Raw genomic sequence first — 21888 nt, forward strand, 5'->3', positions numbered from 1 at the left:
CAGGGAGAGAGAATGGTCCTGCAAATAGATAGCAGAGATTGCAACTGGCTCTGCCCAGGGGTTGGGGGGGCGGAGAACGAGCACAAAGAGGGGGAAAGTAGAAGGTTGACAGCAGGAACCAGTGGGGAAGACAAGCGGGGGTGGCGGAGGGCACTGGAAGCCTGGGCTTGGGCCAGGCAGTCTGGGAAACTGCCGCTTCAGACACCATTCTTGATAGTGCTCCCTGTGGGTCTTCAACTGTTAACAAGGCCTCTCTCCAGCCACCACTCCATGGCCCCACTGTGAGCAAGAAGATTAAGCAGACTGTTATCTAGTCTGTGTCTTGGGGACTATCAGGAAAGCTGAGAAGATGGTGGATATGAGGGTCGGCCATGATGCGTTGGACATAGCGCTGAAGAATTTGGGTGAATACCATCTTTCTTTACCCTGTTCTTCAGGTCAGTCCTTTTTATAAGCTTGAAAATTAGAAAAAAATAATTATTGCTAGTTCATGTAATGTGAATACAGATTTTATCTAAAGACTCACTATTCCTCCTTGCATTTTTCACCATCTTTCTGGGACCATTTTCTTTCCTTCCAAAAATAAGTCCTTTATATGTTCCCTTAGTGTTGTGCTTTTTGAGAATAAACTGTTGATGTTTGTTTTTTATGAAAATGTCTTTATATCTTGTTTTTGAAAAATAATTTTTCTGGGTACAAATTTCTATTTGGCGATCATAATTTTAGTGTTTTGAAGTTACTAATCAACTGATATTTTTGGGAAAAAAATCCCTTTAGTCTAATTAAGCTATTCATTTACTTACCTTTATTTTTAAAAATTCTTTTTTTTGGGGGGGGGGTAATCAGGAATTGAACCCAGTGGTGCTTAACCACTGAGCCACATTCCCGGTGCTTTTTAAATTTTATTTATTTATGTTTAGACAGGGTCACACTAAATTTCTTAGGGCCTCACTAAGTTGCTAAGGCTGGTTTTGAACTTAATATCCTAAGTAGGATATCCTTAATATCCTACATCAGCTTTCTGAGTCCACTGGGCATGTGCCAATGTACTCGGCTTAGAGTGTTCATTTTTATAGTTGATTTGTCTTTTCTGAGTACATTAACATCTTATATTTGGTGTTCTTCAGTTCTACCATTGTATATTTAGGTATGGATTTTCTTTATCCTAGCTTGGAATATTTTGTGTTTAATCATCATGTCTTGCATCAGTTTTGAAATACTCTCAATCATTATCTCTTTGAATATTGCTTCTCATTGTTCTTTCCTTCTGGAATGCCAAGTAAACATGTTAGAAGGTTTCCTTTATAATCCACGTCTCTTAATTTTTGCCTACTTCCTTGCTCATCTTCTTATGTTATTCCTTGAGTAATATCTTCAGATGCGTCTTCTAGTTCACTAATTTCTCTTCATCTGTCTTTAAACTGCCATATGTGTGTATATTTGTGTGAGTAAGTAAATATCTCCCTCCTTTCCTCTCTCTCTCTCTCTCTCTCTCTCTCTCTCTCTCTATATATATATATATATATATATAAAATTCACATACAATAAGCTTTTCCCACTTCAAATCTACATTTCAAGGTTTTTTTAGTGTGTTCACAGAGTTGTGTAATGATCACCCACAATCAATTTTTGAACCTTTCCATCATACCCCAAAGAAATCTCATTTCCATCCACCATCCTTCTTCATTCCCCCTTCATGCCCCTCCCCGACTTACCCTGGGCAACCATCAATATACTTTTTATCTCAATAGATTTGCCCAATCTGGACAGGGATATAAACAGAATCATATGAGTCATAGTGGGTTTGTGTGTGTGTGTGTTGTGTGTGTGTGTGTGTGTGTGACTGGTGTCTTTCATTTATTGTGTTTCCAAATTGGCTTTTAAGTCATCTGTTGAGGTTTCACTTTAACAATTATATTTCTAATTTCAATAACTTCTCTCACTCCCTTTTTCAATTTATGTGCTCTTTTAATCATCTCTTGTTCTCATTTGTGTGACTCTATCTTTAAATATTTCATATAGAGTTATGCTATTTTCTGATCCTTTTGGTAGCTTGAGGATAAGTTTCTAAATCCGCTTTTGCTGATTCTTACTCCTGGTAGTTTGTTTCCTCATATAGTCAGTGACATTGGATTAGAAACTGGCATTTAGTTCATCTTCATTTGTAGAAAGTCTAAGGGTTTATTTTGTTTTGTTTTGTTTTGTTTTTGTTCTTTTTAGTTATACATGACAGTGGAGTGTATTTTGACATATTATACATACATGCAGTATAACTTCCCGTTCTCATGGTTGTACATGATGTGGAGTTACACTGGTTGTGTATTCTTATATGAACATAGGAAGTTATGTCCAATTCATTCTATTGTCTTTCCCATTCCCATTCTCCCTCCCTTCTTCCCCATTCCTTCCTGTCCAATCTGTTGAACCTCAACTCCCCAGCACCCTGTCCCAGCCTATTGTGAGTCAGCATCCACATATCAGAGAGAACATTCAGCCTTCGGTTTTTTGGGATTGGCTTATTTCACTTAGCATAAAAACCTCCAGTTCCATCCATTTGCCAGCAAATGCCAAAATTTCATACTTCTTTAAGGCTGAGTAATATTCCACTGTGTGCATATGTGTGTGTGTGTGTGTGTATCACATTTTCTTTATCTATTCATCTGTTGAAGGGCGCCTACATTGGTTCCATAGCTTAGCTATTGTGAATCGAGCTGCTATGAACATTGATGTGGCTGTGTTATTGTAGTAGGCTGATTTTAAGTCCTCTGGGTATAAACTGAGGAGTGGGATAGCTGGGTCAAATGGTGGATCCATTCCAAGTTTTCTGAGGAATCTCCATGAAAGTCTGAGGTTTTAAATTCTCAAGAGAAATTGCATAAGCCTGTGCAATAGTCAGGAGTGCCTGATACCCAAAATCCCTTTCCAAGGGTCTGGTTGAAAGGTGGAGCCTTGGTTTCATCTGCAGCCTCCATTGCTTCTCACTGTGCTGATCATGGGATTTGTCCTCACCTGCCTTTTGTGGATGTGCTAACCTCTCTCTCCCCTCAGCCTGCAGCTCTTGGGGTGGGGGGCATGTTTGCTCTTCAGTTCGGTCCCTGACTTTCTGCTTGCCCAGTAATGCATACAAGTTCTACCTTATCCAGCTGATGGGAAGGGAAAAACCCTTCAAAGCATCTTACTTGCCATCCTGCTGCCACTTCCTGGAAAATCCCAGCCCGCATGGATTTCTGCGCTGGTTCTCCAGCCCTACTGGTGAGCCTTGAGCCTCCCAAGTAATCCCTTCCTCTGTTCTATTTCCCGTGTGCATCTGCCAGTCACATCTCACTCCCCTACAACCAAGAACCCTGACTAATAGAATAGCCTCTTAGTAATGGAGGAGGATATTTGTGAGCACTGGCAACGTGTCCACCTTTTCTAAAGAGTTTTCATGTGTTAACTCTCTTAGCCATCACCATCTTCCCATTTTACAGATGAGGAAATTGAGGCATAGAAAGGTCAGGTGTCTTGTCTTGGGTTCCACAGCGTGCAGTATGGCTCTTTTCCATTATCATGACTGCAAAAAGAAACAGAAAGGTCTGGGACCTTCCCACATTTGGCAGAGGAAGTGCCATCTATGCAGGAATTGGCTGCAGATTCCCAGAAGCTCGTAAAAGCCCTGCACAAGCCTTTCTGGTACACCATGAGCCACAGCCAGGCTTAACAGTGGGTCTGGGGTTCTCTGAGCTTTTCCCTGGTGGTAAAAAACAAAAGCAAAACAAAACAAAAAAAAACAAACCTCAAATTCTTACTCAAAAGTTGAGAGTGCCCTTGATGACACCTGTGCTGACAGGCTAGAAAAATCAGTGCTACAGTTGCTGCAAGTGGGTGACACCAGTGGTTTTGTTGCCCTTTCAGCTTGACTGGGACACTCTGAGAATAGACGGGAGTCCCCACCTTCGGCTGACCCAACAGAGGCATGAAATTGAAGGAAAAGTGTGAATAAACAGTTGTCAATATCTGGAGCCTCTAAGTGACAAGCACGTGGGGACTGATAGCAGACAACTGCCCGAAGGAGAAGCAGGTCTGCTCTGTAGGAGACCCCCAGCCCTCCTCATGGAGGATGCCTTTTTCCCTGTGAAGCTACTTCCTTAAAAGTAAGCGCGCTGTTTCCGCGAGTAACCATTTATGTATGAGTGCGTACTGGTGCAGGACATGGTGCTTGAACAAAGCTGCTTGTACAAACGTGCTGTGCACACTGACCTCTCTGAGTCTCCACAGCAGCCCTGCAATAGCAGCATCTCCCCCATTTATGACTGAGGAAACTGAGGCTAGGGGAATGACTTCCCAAAGGCCCCACAGCCAAAAGAGATGGGGACAACTGGAATCCAGCTTTGGGTTCAGCCTTCCTTGTCCCTAGGAGTGTCCCTTTAGCTTCCTTTCTTACCACTGAGGTGGGAAGAACATCTGCAGGTAGCAAGTCACAATCTAGGCACCAAAGACAAACCATTCTCCCAGGGGCACAGGTTTGTTTGCCTCCTCCTGTGAGGCTCTGGTTACCAAGGGGCCTGCGAGCTAGGGTTTCTCAGCAGTCACAGAAGGAACCAGCTGGGTCTGGTGGGGGAGGGGTGTTACCTTCACTGCTTCCCAGCTGGAATTCACCAGGTGCTGCCGAAAGGGCCCAAAACCTGAAACCAAAGACAGAAAGGGCCCCAAACCTGAAACCAAAGATACCCAGGTTTTCTCAAGCTAGGCCACACCCACGTAAGATTCTCTTCCTGCTCTCCAGGTCACTGTGGGTCCTGGACAACCCCAGCAACCTTGCCAATCTGGGAACACCCTTAGAGTCCTCGTGCACGGCACAGTGAGGAGTGGAAAAGAAAAGTGGGGCCAATTCACTGCCAGGTGGGGGTGGGGACGTGGCTGGAAACACATGTGCACAAATGTCTATTAGAAAAGGAGGCTTTGTAAAGAACGGCAGTATTGGATCCACATAAATGTGCCCAATTGGTTACAAAGGGGCAAAAGAAATTCAGTGGAGGAAGAGAACCATGTCAACAAAGGGTGCTGGAGTAATGGCACTGTAAAACACTGAGCCCCTCAACCTGAACCTTACACCTTGTGCACAAATGAATGAAAAATGGTTATGGACTTAATTGTAAGAAGTAAAACTATACAAACATTTAGGGGGAAAAAAGAAGGGAAAAAAATCTTGGGACCTTTGACTAGGCAAAGAGTTCTTAGATTCAAACAAACAAACAAAAAAACTCCATCAAGATTTAAAACTTTAAGGGCTGGGGGTATAGTTTAGGGGTAGAGTGTATGTTTAGCATGCACACAGCCTTGAGTTCAATCCCTAGCACTAGAAAGACAGAAGGAGGAGGAGGACACCTCTGACTTTGACTGAATTCTACAGAATAAATATGATTAACTGCCAGGGCAACTGTCAGCAATGAAGAATGGTAATAGAAAATATTGAGAATAAGGGGGGAATCCTAGGTATCTCCTAGAACAGATAATAAAAATGCAGCAGCATACAGAAACAGCCCATTCTGTTTTGTGATCATATTCAAATCAGCAAAAACTGCACCTCTTATCTTTTTGAAATTAGGGAAACAAATCAAAAAGTGAAGGTTTGAAGTTTTTGCTTTGCTGGGTCAAATCTCACTGTCAACTTGCCAACTGTGCAGTAGAACTTGCAAAAAGAGCTGGAGAAATCTACGGAAACCAGAGAGACCCTTTAGAGGGCGGCAGGTTTCCTCTGCCTTCCATTGCTATTATTTGGTGCCAAACAGAACACCTTGATCTTGACACCATTTGTCAGAGCCCTGGTTTTCCCACCATCTGTCTATGTGCCAATTGTCTTGGTGAGATTTACACACTAGGCAAATCCAATTATATAAAAAGGCTGCCCTGGGCAGCTCAGAACATTTCTAATAAAGGAGGTCAAGCTCTGGAACCTGGTGGGCATCCCCAAATCACGACTGATTATCAAGTACACCATCAACAATCCAGAGTCTGCCAGCAAACCACAGGCTGACAACATAAAGGTAGGGGTTGGTGTGATTCTAAGGCGGGCAATGGTGCTTCAGTATCAATATTTCATTTGAGACCAGCACTGCATTGACTAGGAGTACAGTTTCCTTAGGAATTCAAATGTAATTTGAACCGTTCAATTTCTAGACTCAAAATGAGAGCGAGGGAGATAAAAGGATTTCAAAAGAATTTTCTTTTCTTTTCTTTTTTTTTTTTTAGAAGGTTGACAGAAGTTTGAATTGCAATCTGAAAATATTAAGATAGGTAACTTTCAATTAAGTTGGGTGACTTTCATGCATTCAGGAATCTTCATCTATTGAATGTTTCCTTCATCCAACACTTTATTCAAAAAACATAAAATGAACTAAATGTGTCTAACTAAAAATAAAGAGCTTTGGTGCCTAACTAAAAATAAAGAGCTTTGTGAGGAAAGTTCAAGCCCCCAGGGACCAGCTGTGAAGCACAGTGGTGGTGGTGGGATGGCTTTAGATTTGCTTGTTAAATGCAGGAGCAAGCAGCCACCATTCCTTCTAAGATGACCTTTTGAGGTTCAGAGGCATCCACTAGTGACTGGGGTGGGGATGGGGCTTCAGGGTTCTCATAGTAAGAAACTCATTCTGTGTGTGGAACTGTGTGCTCTGTTCTTTTTTTGTGAGGGAGGGGAAACGGGAAGCAGTAGGGGTGGTCACCACAGAGGTACTCTGAGAGCCTGTGAGGATCCTGATCTTTCTAAACCAGCGGGTCCCTCTTCCACACAATGAAAGTGCTCTCCTAAGGATACCACTTATGCCCAGCGGGTCCTAGACTCGGACAGCCAGTGCAAGCTTCGACTTCCTCCCTGAGAAGCTGAAGGACAGAAAAGCTCTGAGCCTAAGCCATACGTGGGCACTTTCGAACATGCCACTCGAGTTATTTGCAGCGAATGAGCCACAGAAGTAGGGAAGCCTCTGTTCCTTTCTTGTTTTTTAATAGGACATAGCAGGAAGCGAGCGTCCATCTGGAATTTTTAGCACCACCAGTTGCCACTCTTTTTTCCCCCTCAGGGAACTGTTTACGACCAGGATCAGGCAAGTGCGCATTCCAGGTGCAGGCTAAAAGCAGCAGCAAATGGGAATGCACAAAAATATAGCCTTACCGGTCACCACCACGCAGTTGGATTGAGAATCCATGAAGCCCAAGTGGGGAGCGAGCTCGATTGCGCGCCAGGGGGCCAGATGTAGCGGTGTGGCGCTGAGCTAACACTCCAGCCCGGGCGCCCCTCCTTTCTGCCCGCCGCAGGCCGCCCTGGAGTCCCAGAGTGCCTGCGCCCGCCTCTCCTCCGCCACGTTCCCAGCCCGAAAGGCCGAGTAGGAAGTGGGTGATGGTGGTGGCGGTGGTAAGGTGATGCCCTTGAAAGCAGAAATAGCCAGCTCAGGACTCAGAGGCTGCCAGAGACAAACAAGTAGAGGGTCGGAGTGCCATCAGGCACTTTCTGGACTCTTGGTCTGGGTCGGTGTGTTGTTCCAGATGGCTCAAACGTGCGCCACGGTGCAGTGACCATCTGTCCTGGTTTCCGGAATGGAAGGGTGATTAGCCCCAGGACTAAAATATTCTCAAGGCAGTGAACCATGGGTACCCTACGTTTATACCACGACTTCTCCTAGTTATTAATGCTCCCTTTCCCTTGCCTGAATCGTCTTTGTAGTTAGGCTACTATGATTTGGTGAGATTTAGTTGCTCTTGAAAGGGATTTTGCCAACTAGGTTCTAAAAAAAGAAGAAAAGAATGACCCCCACCCCGCATGATACACACAGATATGAAGCTATGATCCCCACCTTTAAAGTGTTGGTTGCAAACCTGCTGCTTAGGAACTGTGGGCAAGTTAACCTCTGCCTTTTCTTGTTCTGTGAACTTGGGAGTCATATATCCTGGGCAGTGTCCCTGCTCCTCTGCCCTAAAGGGCAGGTGCTCACTAGCTGGCTGTGGCTATTGGTTTCCCAGTCTGTGAGCTCAGCACCCCTCCTTCTTCTTGCAAAAATATGCTAGATGTATGCTCCACTCGCGAGGTGTGCGGTTGAATGTGATCCGCAGGCCTGGAATCCTCCCTAGCACAGTAGGATTCCTCTCGTTAATTGTGTCAGAGTAACCCAAAGAGCTAACATTTCTATAATTGAAGATGCCATTTTATGCAACATCTTGACCTTTCCGAAAATACTTTTAAAAATACCCTTTTCCCCCTTTTTACTAAATATATTACTTTTCAAAAGCTGTGTAGTAAGAGGAACAAAAAACAATTCTCTTTTCCTATGTGGGCAATACATGAGAATCTCATTCAGGGAACAGACAGAGTTGCTTAAGCACTGTGCTGCTTATCAAAAAGTTCAGTGTGCTGTGTACAAGACAAAGCAGTCACGTGACTCCAATTACTTAATTGGTCCCCTGATTAAAAAAAAAACAACTGTACCCCTTTAGTTGGGATCACTGCTTAGGACTGGATCCCACCTGATGCCCTCCTGGGATTCTGAAGCAACAGCCCTTCTTTTTAATTGGCCTCTGGTGGGGACTGCAGACTGCTTGACAGCTGAGAGCAGGTGGAAAGTGCCTTTTGCCTTCACTGGCCTGCCACCACCTACCCTGGAAGCTGAGGTCGACCTTGTTTTGTGAGAGATGCAGAGGGCTTTGGACTGCACTTTCTGTTAAAATTAACGTGGAAAAAATTCCAGCTGGAAAGCAGTTAGCTATTTTTTCACATTCCCTTGGGCATTGTAGATATTGTCTCAAATGCCTCAGATACAATCTCTGGTTTGTAGCACTAAACCTAGTTCTTCCATCAGAAGGGCTTTGCTTCCCTATCACAGTTACGGGAGAAGGTTAGGCAGTCCCCAAATACCCACATTGTAAAGTTGATTGCTTCTAGGGTCAAACTCCAATATCAACACTAACTAATGAGGTCCAGGAATCATAACTTATGTTTACTAATGTTAACTTATCATGCTTAGAGAAAGCAGACTCCTTAACTGTGATGACTGCTAGGTTTGTCATTGTTGTTGCTTGTTTGTTTGGGGTACTGGGGATTGAACCCAGGGGCAGTATACCACTGAGCTACATCCCTAAACATCTTTATTTTTTATTTTGAGACAGGGTCTCACTAAATTGGTGAGGCTGGTCTCAAACTCAATCCTGATCTTAATCCTCATGCTTCAAACTTCAGAATTGTTGGGATTTCAGGTGTGTACCATCATGCCTGGCAAGATTTCCAAGTTTGAACAATACTGCTTTTGTGGACAATGAAGTTGCAGTTGTTTTATTATTGTTGTTCTTAATGTTATTATTATTTTTTGAGATAGGGATAGCACTATGTTGCCCAGGCTGAACTCCCAACAGCTGGACTCCAGCCATCCTCCTACCTGAGCCTGCTGAGTAGCTGGGGCTATAAGGACCTGCCACCAAGCATGGCTATTACGATTAGGGTTTTTGGTGGTGAGGGGGGTGATGAAAGATCTGACATGAAACATTCTTATTTTAGCTTAAACTGGAATGTGTCCTGCAGTTTTCACTTTCCTGTAATTCTTTTATTTTCTTCTACCCTAAAGTTTTCTCTAATTTTTGTAATGAATTTTTTAAAAAGAGACAAATATTTTTACTTAGTCACAACGACATGTCTACTGTTGTTTTCATCTCCATTAAAAAAAAAAAAAAAAAAAAAAAAAAAAAAAAAAAAAAGCACATTCCCACTCTCTAAATGAAAACATCTCAGAGAAGTATGGATTTTGAGGTCTGCCATCTGTAGTTTTATTTCTTTTTCCATTGTAAAAACAAATGGTCTCTAACAATTGCTGATGTCAAACACGATCTTTAGGCTGGTGAAATACAGTAAGCCTGAGAACGAATAAAGCAACTAAAGGGAGATGTTTTATTTAATGGAAAGCACAAAGATCTTCCTTACAAGATAGAATCCCAAGAGGAAAATATTTGTAATCATATTTGACTCCGGGATTAAGAGGGCAAGGTGTGACCCTCGTAGTGAACCGGAAAGCAGGCAGTAGTCCACATGTGTTCTCACCAGGGACAGCAAATGTGGGCTGCCAAGATTACAAGATCCCAAGACCTCAAATAGTTCACGTTTTGAACTAAGCATAAAACTTTGCGGGATTTGTTTTAGATTTCTTATTGGCAAGTGGTGACTTCCTGCTTCAGCAAGAAAAAGGATTAAAAGGGTTTGCTTGTTGTTTCTGACACAAACAACTCTTACAACACAACGCATTTCATACCGTTGACATCAGTGAAATTTAATCAAACTGGTCAAATTCCTTTGGGAGGTGGGGAGTAGAAATCAATCATCAAGAAGCACTTGTGATTTCAAACATAATGATAATATAATATAAGCACTCCTCCATGTCAGGCATCTCTGCTTCCAGATCAGCTACTTGTCTCTGCTGTCAAACATACAACCCTTAGCCAAATTGCTACTTGTCAAAGCACTAACTGATTCTCCAAAAATGTCACTCTACCAAAGTAGCATTTGAGAGTTGCCCTCCCCTGTTCTTTTGAGTCTTCTGCTTCATACCCCAGCAGGGGCCAGCCAGTCAGTACACAGTTCCTGTAAAGGAACAGATAATACATATTTTAGGCTTTGCGAACCACACGGTCTGTGGTGCCATTCTTCAGTTCTGTTGGTGTAGTATGCAGGCAGCCATAGGTGAGAAGATAAAGCACTGGACTTGGCTGTGTTCCAATAATTATTTATGGACGCTGAATTTTGAATTTCATATAATATCAGCGTGTCACGAAATATTCTTCTTTTGATTTTTTTTCAATGATTGACAAGTATAGGAACTATTTTTGACTCTCAGGCTGTACAAAAATAGATTGCAGGCTGGGTTGGGTCTGTGGGCTGTAGTTTGCAAAATTCTGAACTAGAATATAATATTTCTTTTATAGGGGACATGATATGGCTGCTGATCTAGTGATCTTTTGGTAAACAGTACAAGGAAAATTTTTCAGTTAAATGAGCGGATGGATTATAGTAGCTCTCCTTAAACAGTTTTCAGAAGCTTCTTTGGTTTCAGTTTCTTTGGTCACCCATGATCTGAAAATATAGTGGAAAATTCCAGAAAGTTTTAAATCATAAGTCATTCTGAGGAGTGTGATGAAATATCCTGCTATCCTGCTCTGTCCTGCCTGGGATTCGAATTACCCCTTGTCCAGCATGTCCACTCGCTATATGCTACCTGCCCTTTTGCCATCTAGTGGCCGTGTTGGTTGTCGGATGGACTTGTCCCTGTCATGGCATCAGTGCTTACCCTGACCGTTCTTGAAAATGGCCCCAGAGTGCAAGAGGATTGATGCTGGCAATTTTATTACAGTATGCTGTTATAATTGTTCCGCTTTATTATTAGTTATTGTTGAAAATCTTTTATTGTACCTAATTTACATAGTAAACTTCTGCATAGGTTTGTATATATAGGAAAAAACAGTACATGTAGAGTTTGGTGTTATTCTCTGTTTTAGGCATCTGCTGGAAGTCTCCCACGAGTAATCAGGTACTGCTCTATAATTAAAAAAAAAATTAAGTGACTCAGAATTTTTGACCAAACACCCCCCTCCCGCACCACTGCTTGCCTGTTTTGTTTTTTGTGTTTTTTTCTTTATTGGTTAGGTCCACACAGAAGAGCATTCTGAATAAATGTGGCAAATATTTTTGTTTCCAAAATTATAGTATTTATGATTTTTACGAGGACTTAACTAACTGAAGTAGTTATCATTTAATTTTTTTTTTCTTTTTTTTTTTTTTTTTTTTTTTGTTTTTGGGTACTGGGATTAAACTCGGGGGCACTCAACCACTGAACCACATTCTCAACCCTATTTTGTATTTTATTTAGAGACAGGGTCTCACGGAATTGCTTAGTGCCGCACCATTGCTGAGGCTGGCTTTGAACTCTCCATCCTTCTGTCTCAGCCTTCCAAGCTGCTGGGATTACGGGTGTGCACCACTGCACCCAAATTAATTTTTATTTCTTGTTTGATAAGAATAAATGATAGCATCATGCCCCCCATCTCACCCTCCCTTCCTCGACCTGTGACTGGTTGTACAGGGTGAGTTTTGGCTCCAGGCCCCAGGTAGGTAAGGACCCTGCTGATCTTGGGGGTATTAGATGCTATACATTTATGTTTTTAAACATCCTACTAAAGCATATCTTTGAAATGCTTTTAACATTTATTTACTTAATTAAAAATCTGGTACTTTTGGAACAAACATTTAAAACTGTTTTAAATCAATCAGAGAATTAGTATGTCAGAGGGTACATTATAATGCTGGGCTTATTTTCAACTTTCCATAGGAAATTGATGTAGGAGATACTGGTTTTCCTTTTTCTTTTCTTTCTTCTGTGATAGGGCCTTACTACGTAGCCCCGGGTACTCTCTAACTTTTGGTTTCAAGTGAGCCTCCTGCCTCCTGCGTAGCTGGGAATACAGGTGGGTGCCACCTCCATGCCTAGAAAAAGATATTGGATTTTTATAACTTTAACTATGAATTCCAAGTTAATTGCTTGAATATGAGTGTTTTAAAATTTCTGGCAGTCTCATATGACATGTCACAAGATAATGTTCTCACTACGTTTTACAGGAGAAAGATTTGCCTGTATTTTTCCTCTGCCATCATTTTTCTCTTAGATTCTTTGCTAAGGCTTGCTTGATTTTATTTTACTTTTTAAATTTTTTCTTTTTTTAGTTGTAGAGGGACACAATACCTTTATTTATTTTTTATTTCTATGTGGTGCTGAGGATTGAACCCAGTGCCTCACACATGCTAGGCAAGTGCTCTACCACTGAGCCACAACCACAGCCCCAGATTTTCTTTTCTTTTTTTTAAGGGCCACATCTTGATGAAAAGTAACAACTGTTAACAACGGGATCTTGTTTACTCATTAAAAACCAGTAGGTTGTGGACCCTATTGTTTATATACTAGATTTTTCTGTCACATTTCATAAATATTTTGAGAATACTAGAATAATTGTGTTCCTAACACTGAGGAAATTCCTGTGCAGATAAATGAGGCCAGATGAAGGGTGTAACATACTGCTTAATGTCCTCCTGCAATGGAATAAGGACCACACTGAAATATGTCCCAGGACTTTGTGGAGCTCCTATTTACTTACACAATTTTCTTTCATTATTGGTTAGGGCCAGAGGCATCTTTGGTATCAGTAGTGTGTGCAAAGTGGTAGCGTAGGTTTGAGGAAGGCTTAGAAATGTGACAATATATTTATAGACCATCTGATTGTCTTCCTAGAAAATCTTTAACAATTAAGATCTAAAAATTGGGGCTGGGGATATAGCACAAGGCCCTGGGTTCAATCCCCAGCACCGCAAAAAAAAAAAAAAATAAATAAATAAATAAAAATAAAAAGATTTAAAAAATTACCAGAACTTGTTGGGCGTTGTGGTGCATACCTGTAATCTCAGTGGCTTGGGAGGCTGAAGCAGGAGGATCGCAAGTTCAAAGTCAGCTTCAGCAACTTTGTGAGGCCTTAAGCAACTTAGCGAGACCCTGTCTCAAAATAAAACGTTAAAAGGGCTGGGAATGTGGCTCTGTGGTCAAGTACCCCTGGGTACAATCCCTGGTACAAAAAAAAAAACTGACAAAACAAGAGAATCTATGTGGGAATTTAGTATATGGCTAAGGAGATGATAATTCATTGGTGGTGGGGGAAGAATGCACCGTTTAGTGTTCTGGGAACAAATGGATGTACAAATGGATGTAGTTAGATTCATTTCTTATGCCATTTACATAAATGAATTCTAACTGGATTAAAAACTCATGTCTAAAACAAAACAATAAAAACACTGAGAATAAGTTTAGAAGAATTTATTTTCTAGTTTGAGGGTAGTTTCTGTCTATCCAAGCAAGACACAAAAGAGAGGGAGAGAAAGAGAGAAAGAAGAGAGAGAGAGAGAGAGAGAGAGGGAGAGAGAGAGGGAGAGAGAGAGGGAGGGAGGGAGGAAATATATTTGATTAAATATTGACTTTGAGAACTGGAGTTGAATGAGAAGAAGGAACTTTTTAGGTCATATGTATATATTTCCTGCTCATACACGTATTTTTAAAGGAATATGTTCAGGTGCTATGTATGTAATTTACAAAACAACACAAACTGTTTTTGAAAAGGTAATAAGGGATTTAAGACAGTTTGTGTTGTGCTTTACAACAGAGATTAATAAATCTTTAGCCTGATGTCCTAATAGTTTTAGTAACACCCAGACTATCAAGGACTCCACAAAGGCTCAAGGACCAATGCTTTACTTCTACTTTTGCACTTGCTATAACCTCTGACATTTCCACCCTTCCCATGTGCTTAGTTCCTTCTCTTTATGGCTTTGCTTAGATGTCACCCTTTGAGGGAGACTTACATTCACTACTCTATTTTAAATTGTTTTAAGCCCCCATTTGTTTGGTCTGTTTTACTTTTTGTCTTAGCTTTATTTGAGTAGACTTCATGAGGGCAGGATATTGTTCATTTTGTTCAATGCTGAATCCCTAGAATCTAGAAGAGTATGGGGTGCTTAGCAGTGTCAACAATTAGGATGACATTCGAGAACGTTTCCAGGAGCTGAGGAGACCTCTATTAGAAACTTCCAGGTTCTTGACCACATTACAGAAAAGAATTTAAATATATTGCCAAAAGCTTGGTCCTTGCCCCTGATGCCAATCCAACAATGATGACACAGTTTTGAAAAAAAGTAAAAAGGTTTATTGCTTTGCTTGCAAAGGAGAAACACAGGGGACACCTGTCCCAAAGGCCGTGATTCTGCCCATCAGCAGGAACAGGGGGCTTTGAAAGAGGTGATTCAGAGAAAATGAGATTAGAGAGGAGAGATCAGGAAGGAGGAGATCAGGGAAAAGAAGATCAGGGAGGAGAAGGTTAAGGGAATAGAAGATCAGACAGAAGATGAGGGAAAAGGTTAGGGAAAAGAAAATCAGGGAGGAGAAGGTTGGGAAAAAGAAAACAAAGTAAGTTTCAAAGCCACAAGGGATATAGTCAAAGCATCAGGTAAACCCCTGTTACAAGGACACAGCAGGTTTCAGGCACAGAGGAAAAGCTTTATGGCAAAGTGAAAGTACCTACCCTAGGGCTGAGTGCAGACACCAGATGGATGGGTTTCCCATCTATATTGTACAGGGGGATGAATATTCATACACAGGGGTTAAATATGAATGAGATTCTCTGGAATTGGGACGTCCCTTTGGAGAACCCTACTCAGCTTCATTAGCATTTGATTATGCAGATAATGGGTGTGTGCATACATATGGTAATCAATCTTAAAGAGCAAAAAAGGTGAAGGTGAAGAAGTCCTCTGGTGGGCAAGAACAAGAAATCAGTTGGAAGCTGGCTTGATAGTGTCATCTCCTTGTGGTTCTGTAAGATGTTACTTTAGCCAATCAGATGGTAGCAGGATGTCGGTGGTTAAGCAGGTGCAGCTCACAAGTTGTCTGCATGATGATACCAGGATATCTGTGGTTAAGCAGGAGCAGTTCATAAATTGCCGGTGTGAGTTGCTTGCTTATCTTATTTCTCCTGTTTCCTATCCCAGTAAATGTGTGTTGCACGAGGATATGGTTTTTGGAGCTTCTTGGCCCAGGGAGCTTTGAGAATTCATTACTATAGCAAATGGAATCTCAGACTTTGTGGTGACTCAAGGGTTACTCTAAGGGGGGCTTCTGGCTCTGGGATCCAAGTAAAGGTGCACACTAAAGGTGATGCATGGAAGTAGAACTGGGGATGTTTTTCATCCCCTGCATGAGGATACCCTGGTCTTTACCACCTCAGTTGTTTGGAAGGAGGGGGTGAAGACTAGGGAGCAGCTGGATGGTTCCTGTAACAGTGGTCCACTTTATGCTTTGAATAAAGTCCCTGCTGCTCTGCCACTGCAACTTATTTTTAAAATGGACATGTTTCTTTCTCTTCTTTTCTCCCTGCTCCTCCTTAATATTTCCCCCTCCCTAATCTCAGGGGAAACAGGATTACCTTTCTTTCCCCATCATAGAGAGGGTTATCTGTCCCTTAGTGCACACACCCACCATAGGAAGGGAGTAATCCAGACTTTGGGGATGATACCAGAAGATCTCAGAAATGACTGTCCCAAATTAACAAGTGAATCATAGCTCCACGTGGAATGTAGCCTTCTAGTCACCTCTTTTTAAAAGCCGCCTCTCTGTTCCTGCTGATGAGCAGAATCATAACCTTTGGGACAGAAGTCCTCTGTGTTTCTCCTTTGCTAGCAAAGCAATAAATCTTTTTCCTTTTTCTCAAAACTGTGTCCTTTTATTGGGTTGGCTTCCAGGACAAGGACTGAGCTTTTGACAACATTCTGAGGTGCTGTTTGTGGAGTGGAGGTGGAGGGACAAGGCAGGCAAAAGAGTCCTAGATCTGTCATTGGGGCAGAGGCCCATAATAGGTGCTGAGGAGGGGGCCAATTCAGAAGAACCAACTTCCAAGCACCCAACCAGATCCCTTGTGTATAGGCAGTCGCATGCATATTTATTTATTTAGAGATGGCCTTGCCTAGGCTGGTCTTGTCATGGGAGATGTCTCCAGAGAAGAGTCTGAGGAGTTCCCAGAGGAGAGGAGGAAACTCAACTCAGGACCAGTGGTGTTCTTGGCATATATGATGGAAAATAATTTCAGCATGAGCCAGATAAAGGCATAGGCAGAAGTTTATTTAGGAAGGTAGATATACATTCAAGGGAGAATGGCGACTATCTCAGAGTGAGAAGCAGCTCTGACTTGGGCTGGAGGACCAATATTTATAGAAGGACTATATCAGAGGGCAGTATCAGGGGGCCCGACTGGAGGTGGATCCAGGGTGGAACTGCACAATTTCGTGCCAGTTTCCCCTGCACTTGTGTATTTCCCTCATTTTACAAGGCCATGGGCCAAGGGCATGGGTCAAGGGTGTGTTGCTCAAGATTCACAACTGTGCTTTCTACATCTCAATGGCTTGTGGGTGTTTCCTCTAAGATTCAGTATTTCTCTGTCTTGATCCTAAATCCCTATCTCAGTCTCAAACTCGTGGAATTAAGCCATCCTCTCACATCAGCCTCCTGAGTAGCTAGGACTACAGACAGGCCTGTGCACAGTTGCATTTTTAAAAAAAATTATTTTTTTTTAGTTGTTGTACATTTATTTATTTATTTATGTGGTGCTGAGAATCGAACCCAGTGCCTCATGTCAGGCATGTGCTCTACCACTGAGCCACAACCCCAGCCCACAGTTGCATTTTAACATCATTCATCCCTGCACCTTTGGAAAGATAACACTTGAAACGAGCCAAATACAATGGAGGAAATATTGCCTGCATTGAATTTTGCTATTGTGAGTGAGCGTTTAATAAATAAAAAGGCTAGGTATCAGCAAAAGCAGATTGCTAAAAAATTGGAAAGACTTTGAAATAGGTAGAAAAATAATTGTTCTGTGTTATGTGTTCCCTTTATTGTCTCTCAATTGCGCAAAATTTCGGAAAGGGTGAACGCGATGGATTTTTGCCTATAGAAACAGAAAGGGATGGAAAGAGCACCGGAAGGAAGGTGTGAGATAGTACCCAGGCCAGGCCTGGAGACACTGGCTAGAGGATGTGCGTGTGTGTACGGGGGTCGCTAACAGTTCTCCCCTCCCCAAATTAAGGGGAGTAATAACTTCTCCTGGCTGGTGAATCAGACGGGAAGGTGAAAAGAAGGCTCTTCGCAAATTTTTCGGGCAGCGAGGGTTTGAGAGCTTACAAACTACCCGGCGGAGGCCTCGAGGGAGCAGGCGAGGAGTGAGGGCACCCCCGAGGGAAGGGCGGGGTGAGAGGAGCCTGAGGTGGGGTGGCGGGTGTGGCGGGGTGCGGGGAAGTCTCTGGGGAGTCTCGAAATAGCGGGAAGGGAGGGAGGGCGGCTGGGCGCCGCCAGAGCGGAAGGATGGAGGTCGAGGCCCTCGGCGGAGCCGCAGGTAAGGGGAGCCGCGGCCGGGCCCCTGCGCCCGTCTCAGTCGCTGCCCTCCGCCACCGCCCCTGCCCGCGTCTCGGGTTTCAATGACTCGTCCCGCCCTAAAGCTCCAGGCCCCAGCGCTGCAAAACGAGACGTAAACAGCGCGCGGCGGCCAGGGCAACTTCCCGGAGAGGCGCCAGGACGCCGCTAGCCGCGCACCTGTCGCCGCCCCTGCGGTCTAGAGCGGAGCGGGCTGGGCGCCCGCGTTCACCCCGGGAAGTTTAAACCCAGGGCCCGCGGGAAAAGAGAGGAAACGATCCGGGGAGCCGTCGGAGGAGTTGCTAGACGTGAAGCCCTGGAGGGCACCGTGCTGGGCACCGGGCCTTGGTCGCGGCTTCTGCCGGCCATCCTTGGGACCACAGGGCGATGGGACCGCATACCTGGGCTTGCTCCCTAGGCTGAGGACGCGGGCGGGCTCCCTGCCTCGTAGGATCGGTCTTGTTTGGGAATGGGAATCTCACAGCGGCGGAGAATTCCGTACGGCTGCTCGGATTTCCGCAGCCCTCCGCCCTCTGTCCCCCAGCCTGGGCGACAGGAGCCAGCCGGGGTGGGAAGCGGGGGAGGGAGGTTGGGCCCCGCTGGGTGCCAGTTCCGGCCCAGGCACCAGACGTGCGTCGGACGCAGCTCCCCTGCCCCAGCCCGCCGCCTGTCGGGTCCCAGGTGGTACTATGCTGGGCCCTCTCTTTGGAGAGCCTTGCAAAGCCGAGGCAACATCTGAATCTGAAAGCACTTGGGATAAAACCCTAAAGGGCTCTCTGCTAGCTCCGCAAAGGCTAGCAGATGGGATGAGAGCAGAGGTAGGGCCATTAGATTCTGAGAAAGTACTTCTTTTCTCTCCTGCCTTCTCTCTAACAGTGGGGACAGGTGGCAGGAAGGGGCCTGGTTCCTGAGAGAGGAAGAGCCCCGTGGCCAGCTCGTCTTGTCCCCTGAGCACCCAGTTCACTCACTAGGCGCCCTGGCCGCAGCTGGTCGGCCCCGCCTCTTAAGCAGTCAGACCGCAAACTGGCTACACTCCCCAGCCACACATCTCTGTAAAGGAAAACCACATCTCATGGAGGCGCCTCTGCCTTTTATTGGAAGCCAATGTCAGCGTCGGAATCACTTGCTTTTATAACGTGCATTTTAAAGCTAAGATCGAATTGTTTTTCTCTTAATTTTAGGTCAACGAGTTGAAGAGAGAAGGTAGCCGGTAGCTAAGTATATGGATTAAGTAACATACGTCAAGAAAGTTTTAGATGGTCTGGACATTAAGAGGGTTTTGTCTTTGTTTTTGGAGAGATACTATTCCTTGTTTGTTTTTGTTTTGTACTTCTTGCTAGAAAGTTAATTTTAATGACTTGGATAGTGCTGTTTCCAGTGTACATGTTGGAGATGTGAAGCAAAGAAAAAAAGGGAGTCTCTTTTGAAAATCTCACTTTCATCTACAACGTGAGAAGCCGGAATGGGCTTATTGTACAGCATTCTGTCCTTCCAGGGAGGCACTCAGCCCTTGCTAGCTAGCTTCCTTCTTTCCTCTCTGTCTTCTGGTGGTACCACGAAACAGCGGGTTCCCCAGGACAAGTGCTTTAGAGATCCATTTATCCAGTCTTATTTTAATGGAAAAAGTAATGGTAATTTCACCTTCTGGAAAAGTATAGCTGGCCTATAACAGTTTAAGGATTTTCCTGTGCTTATTTCAATGTTTGCTGTGGTTTTGACGGTCACTGATGGCCCAGATGACACACAGCAGTTGCACATTAATCATTTCCACATGTGCTCGATCCTAATGGATTGGAGTTTTGCATAGTTGAACCATTGCCCAAGCTTTGATAGCCCTTTTCCAAAAATGGTTTGAGCAAATCGTGTCTACTTGGGAACACTTTTTCTTTGAGCAAGGAAACATGAAACTAAAAACTATGCTTCAGGTGAGGCTGTATCCTACTTAGTTCTAGTCCTGAAACATAGGGAAAGGCATGTGACAGCCCTGGGAGCTGTGTTCTGTGTTTCTGTGAGGCTCCTCAATATGGGTGTGCCTGTTTTCCTAGGGAGTTACTGTCCAAAGGGGATTTGGGAGGACCCTACAATAATTCAAGTCTTCTTGACATGCCCCAAGGCCACACAGACTTTCCCTCCCCCACCCTCTCTCTCTTGATTTCAGAGTGTGTATGTTTTTAATTTCCCCCTTATTGAAGACCTTCTTAGGTTCCACTGGTCCATCTGTTGCTGTCATTTCAGCTTAGAGTATATTGGAAAGAAAAAAGAAAGTTAGATGCAGCCTTGTTCTGTTACCTTGAACTTCCCTGTCTCTGAAGTAAGGGCTTGACTTGCCTCATAAAGATTAGATGAGACCCTGTGTGAGTGTGAGCCAACTGTTGGGCCCATCCTTACATGGAGAGTGGACACAGAGAAGGCCATTTATTTTGACTTTGGAAAAGTTGGGTGTTCTGACAATTTGTAATAAAGCAGAGTAGGCTGATAGACAAGAAAGCTAGCAAGCAAGGGGGAAAAGGGGGGTAACTCAGAAACTTGGGTAGGGTCAGTGGGGACAGTGGAGATGCTAATAAATGAACTGACTTCTGAGAGTGAAAGGGTACTGGCATGATTTGATTGAGACATAGTGATTTCAAGATGTTTCAGGACATGGCTATCATTGGAAATATGAAAAGTTTGTCAGAATCACTAACTCCAGAGTGCAGGAGGAATTCAAGTGGAGAATTCTAGAAGGACCAGAATCTGTGCCTGAGCTCTGTTATTATTGAGTGAGGGAGAGAACAAAGCAGATGGAAACCTGGGAAGGGTGTCCCTTGGGACATGGGGGAAGGAGAGGACAAAGGGGGAAGGCTCAGGGAGGGAGGAGTTCTGGGAACTGGTTTTGAGACACAGATGTGTAGGGGCAGTAAAGGTGATCCTTATCTTCCCAACATGAGTTATGGCCAAACCCCCCTGTAACACGAGGCAGAGTAGAAGCCAGGTTTGCTGGTGCACACCTGTAATTCCAGCTACTTGGGAGACTGAGACAGGAGGATCACTTCAGCCCAGGAGTTGGGGATAACCTGGGCCACATAGTGAGACCCCATCTGAGGAAACAAAATGAAGCAGAAAAACAGTAAAAGAAAAATATAACAGATTTATTTAATCCTAGTTTTATGTGACACAGGAACTTTCAGAATGAAGACACAAAGGCAGAAATGCCTCTCATGCTTATATTCTATGAAGCAGGGACGATTGTGTAGAAATGTCATGGGACAAAACAGGTATGATCTGACAGCGGTAGGCTGAGAGAGGAACACAAGGCGTATGTTCAGATTCGTGGTGGTTTCTCTGGTTGTGGCATTTCTTCCTTTTTCATTTCTTATGACCCACTATGGGAAGAGGGTAGGTCAGAGAATTTCTTTAGGGTCATCTCCAAGACCAAAAGGTTGGGGGCAGGAGGACTAAGGTTAGACTAATAACTCTAGTTTTTATAGGAAAAGGGAATCCACTTTCTATGGCCTACCTTGGAAAAGAGGAATTCTCATTTGTATGACTTGTTTCTGGGGAACACGAGGGGCAAGAGATAGGAGGGCAGGAGAAGGTTAGAGACCCTGGTTTGGAGGCTTTCCAATTTCCTTTAGTTCACAGTACTCAGCATGCCAAAGTGCTATACTTTAGGGTATCATTTTTTTGAGCGCCAACAGATCCAAAGAGGGAAAACAGAAAGAAACCATGGGTGGGGCCTGATACAGAGGGAACTGAGGCAGGCGCAGATATGGAACAGCCCCGAAGGTGGGTGGACATATCACAGGACTCTTACAGGGACCAGGCACAGCTGCTGTTTTAAAAGGGTTTGTAGGGAGAAGAAAAGGGAGAAGGCCGGGATGGTGGCACATGACTGTAATCCAGTGACTAG

The 21888-nt window shown here is 43.8% G+C and overlaps 2 protein-coding genes across 4 annotated transcripts in view; one reads left to right on the top strand and one right to left on the bottom strand.

Moving 5' to 3' along the window:
* PGPEP1L (pyroglutamyl-peptidase I like) overlaps positions 1 to 7363 on the bottom strand; it is a 31022-nt gene extending 23659 nt beyond the window's left edge. The window contains exons 1-2 of the mRNA XM_079129080.1: positions 7148 to 7363; positions 4612 to 4664 (exon numbers count right to left, since the gene is read on the bottom strand). Coding sequence (XP_078985206.1) covers positions 4612 to 4664; positions 7148 to 7181 — 87 coding nt within the window. The 5' untranslated portion in view covers positions 7182 to 7363. The remainder of the gene's footprint in view (positions 1 to 4611; positions 4665 to 7147) is intronic.
* A 10533-nt stretch (positions 7364 to 17896) lies between these two features.
* The window catches only part of LOC306654982 (protein FAM169B-like), a 99224-nt gene continuing 95232 nt past the window's right edge, over positions 17897 to 21888 (top strand). For all 3 annotated transcript variants that reach the window (XM_079129079.1, XM_079129077.1, XM_079129078.1), the window contains exon 1: positions 17897 to 17982. In XM_079129079.1, the coding sequence (XP_078985205.1) occupies positions 17952 to 17982 (31 nt within the window). In that variant the 5' untranslated portion in view covers positions 17897 to 17951. The remainder of the gene's footprint in view (positions 17983 to 21888) is intronic.

This window comes from Sciurus vulgaris (assembly GCF_902686455.1).
Source record: "Sciurus vulgaris genome assembly, chromosome: 2".
In the NCBI taxonomy this organism is placed as follows: Eukaryota; Metazoa; Chordata; class Mammalia; order Rodentia; family Sciuridae; genus Sciurus; species Sciurus vulgaris.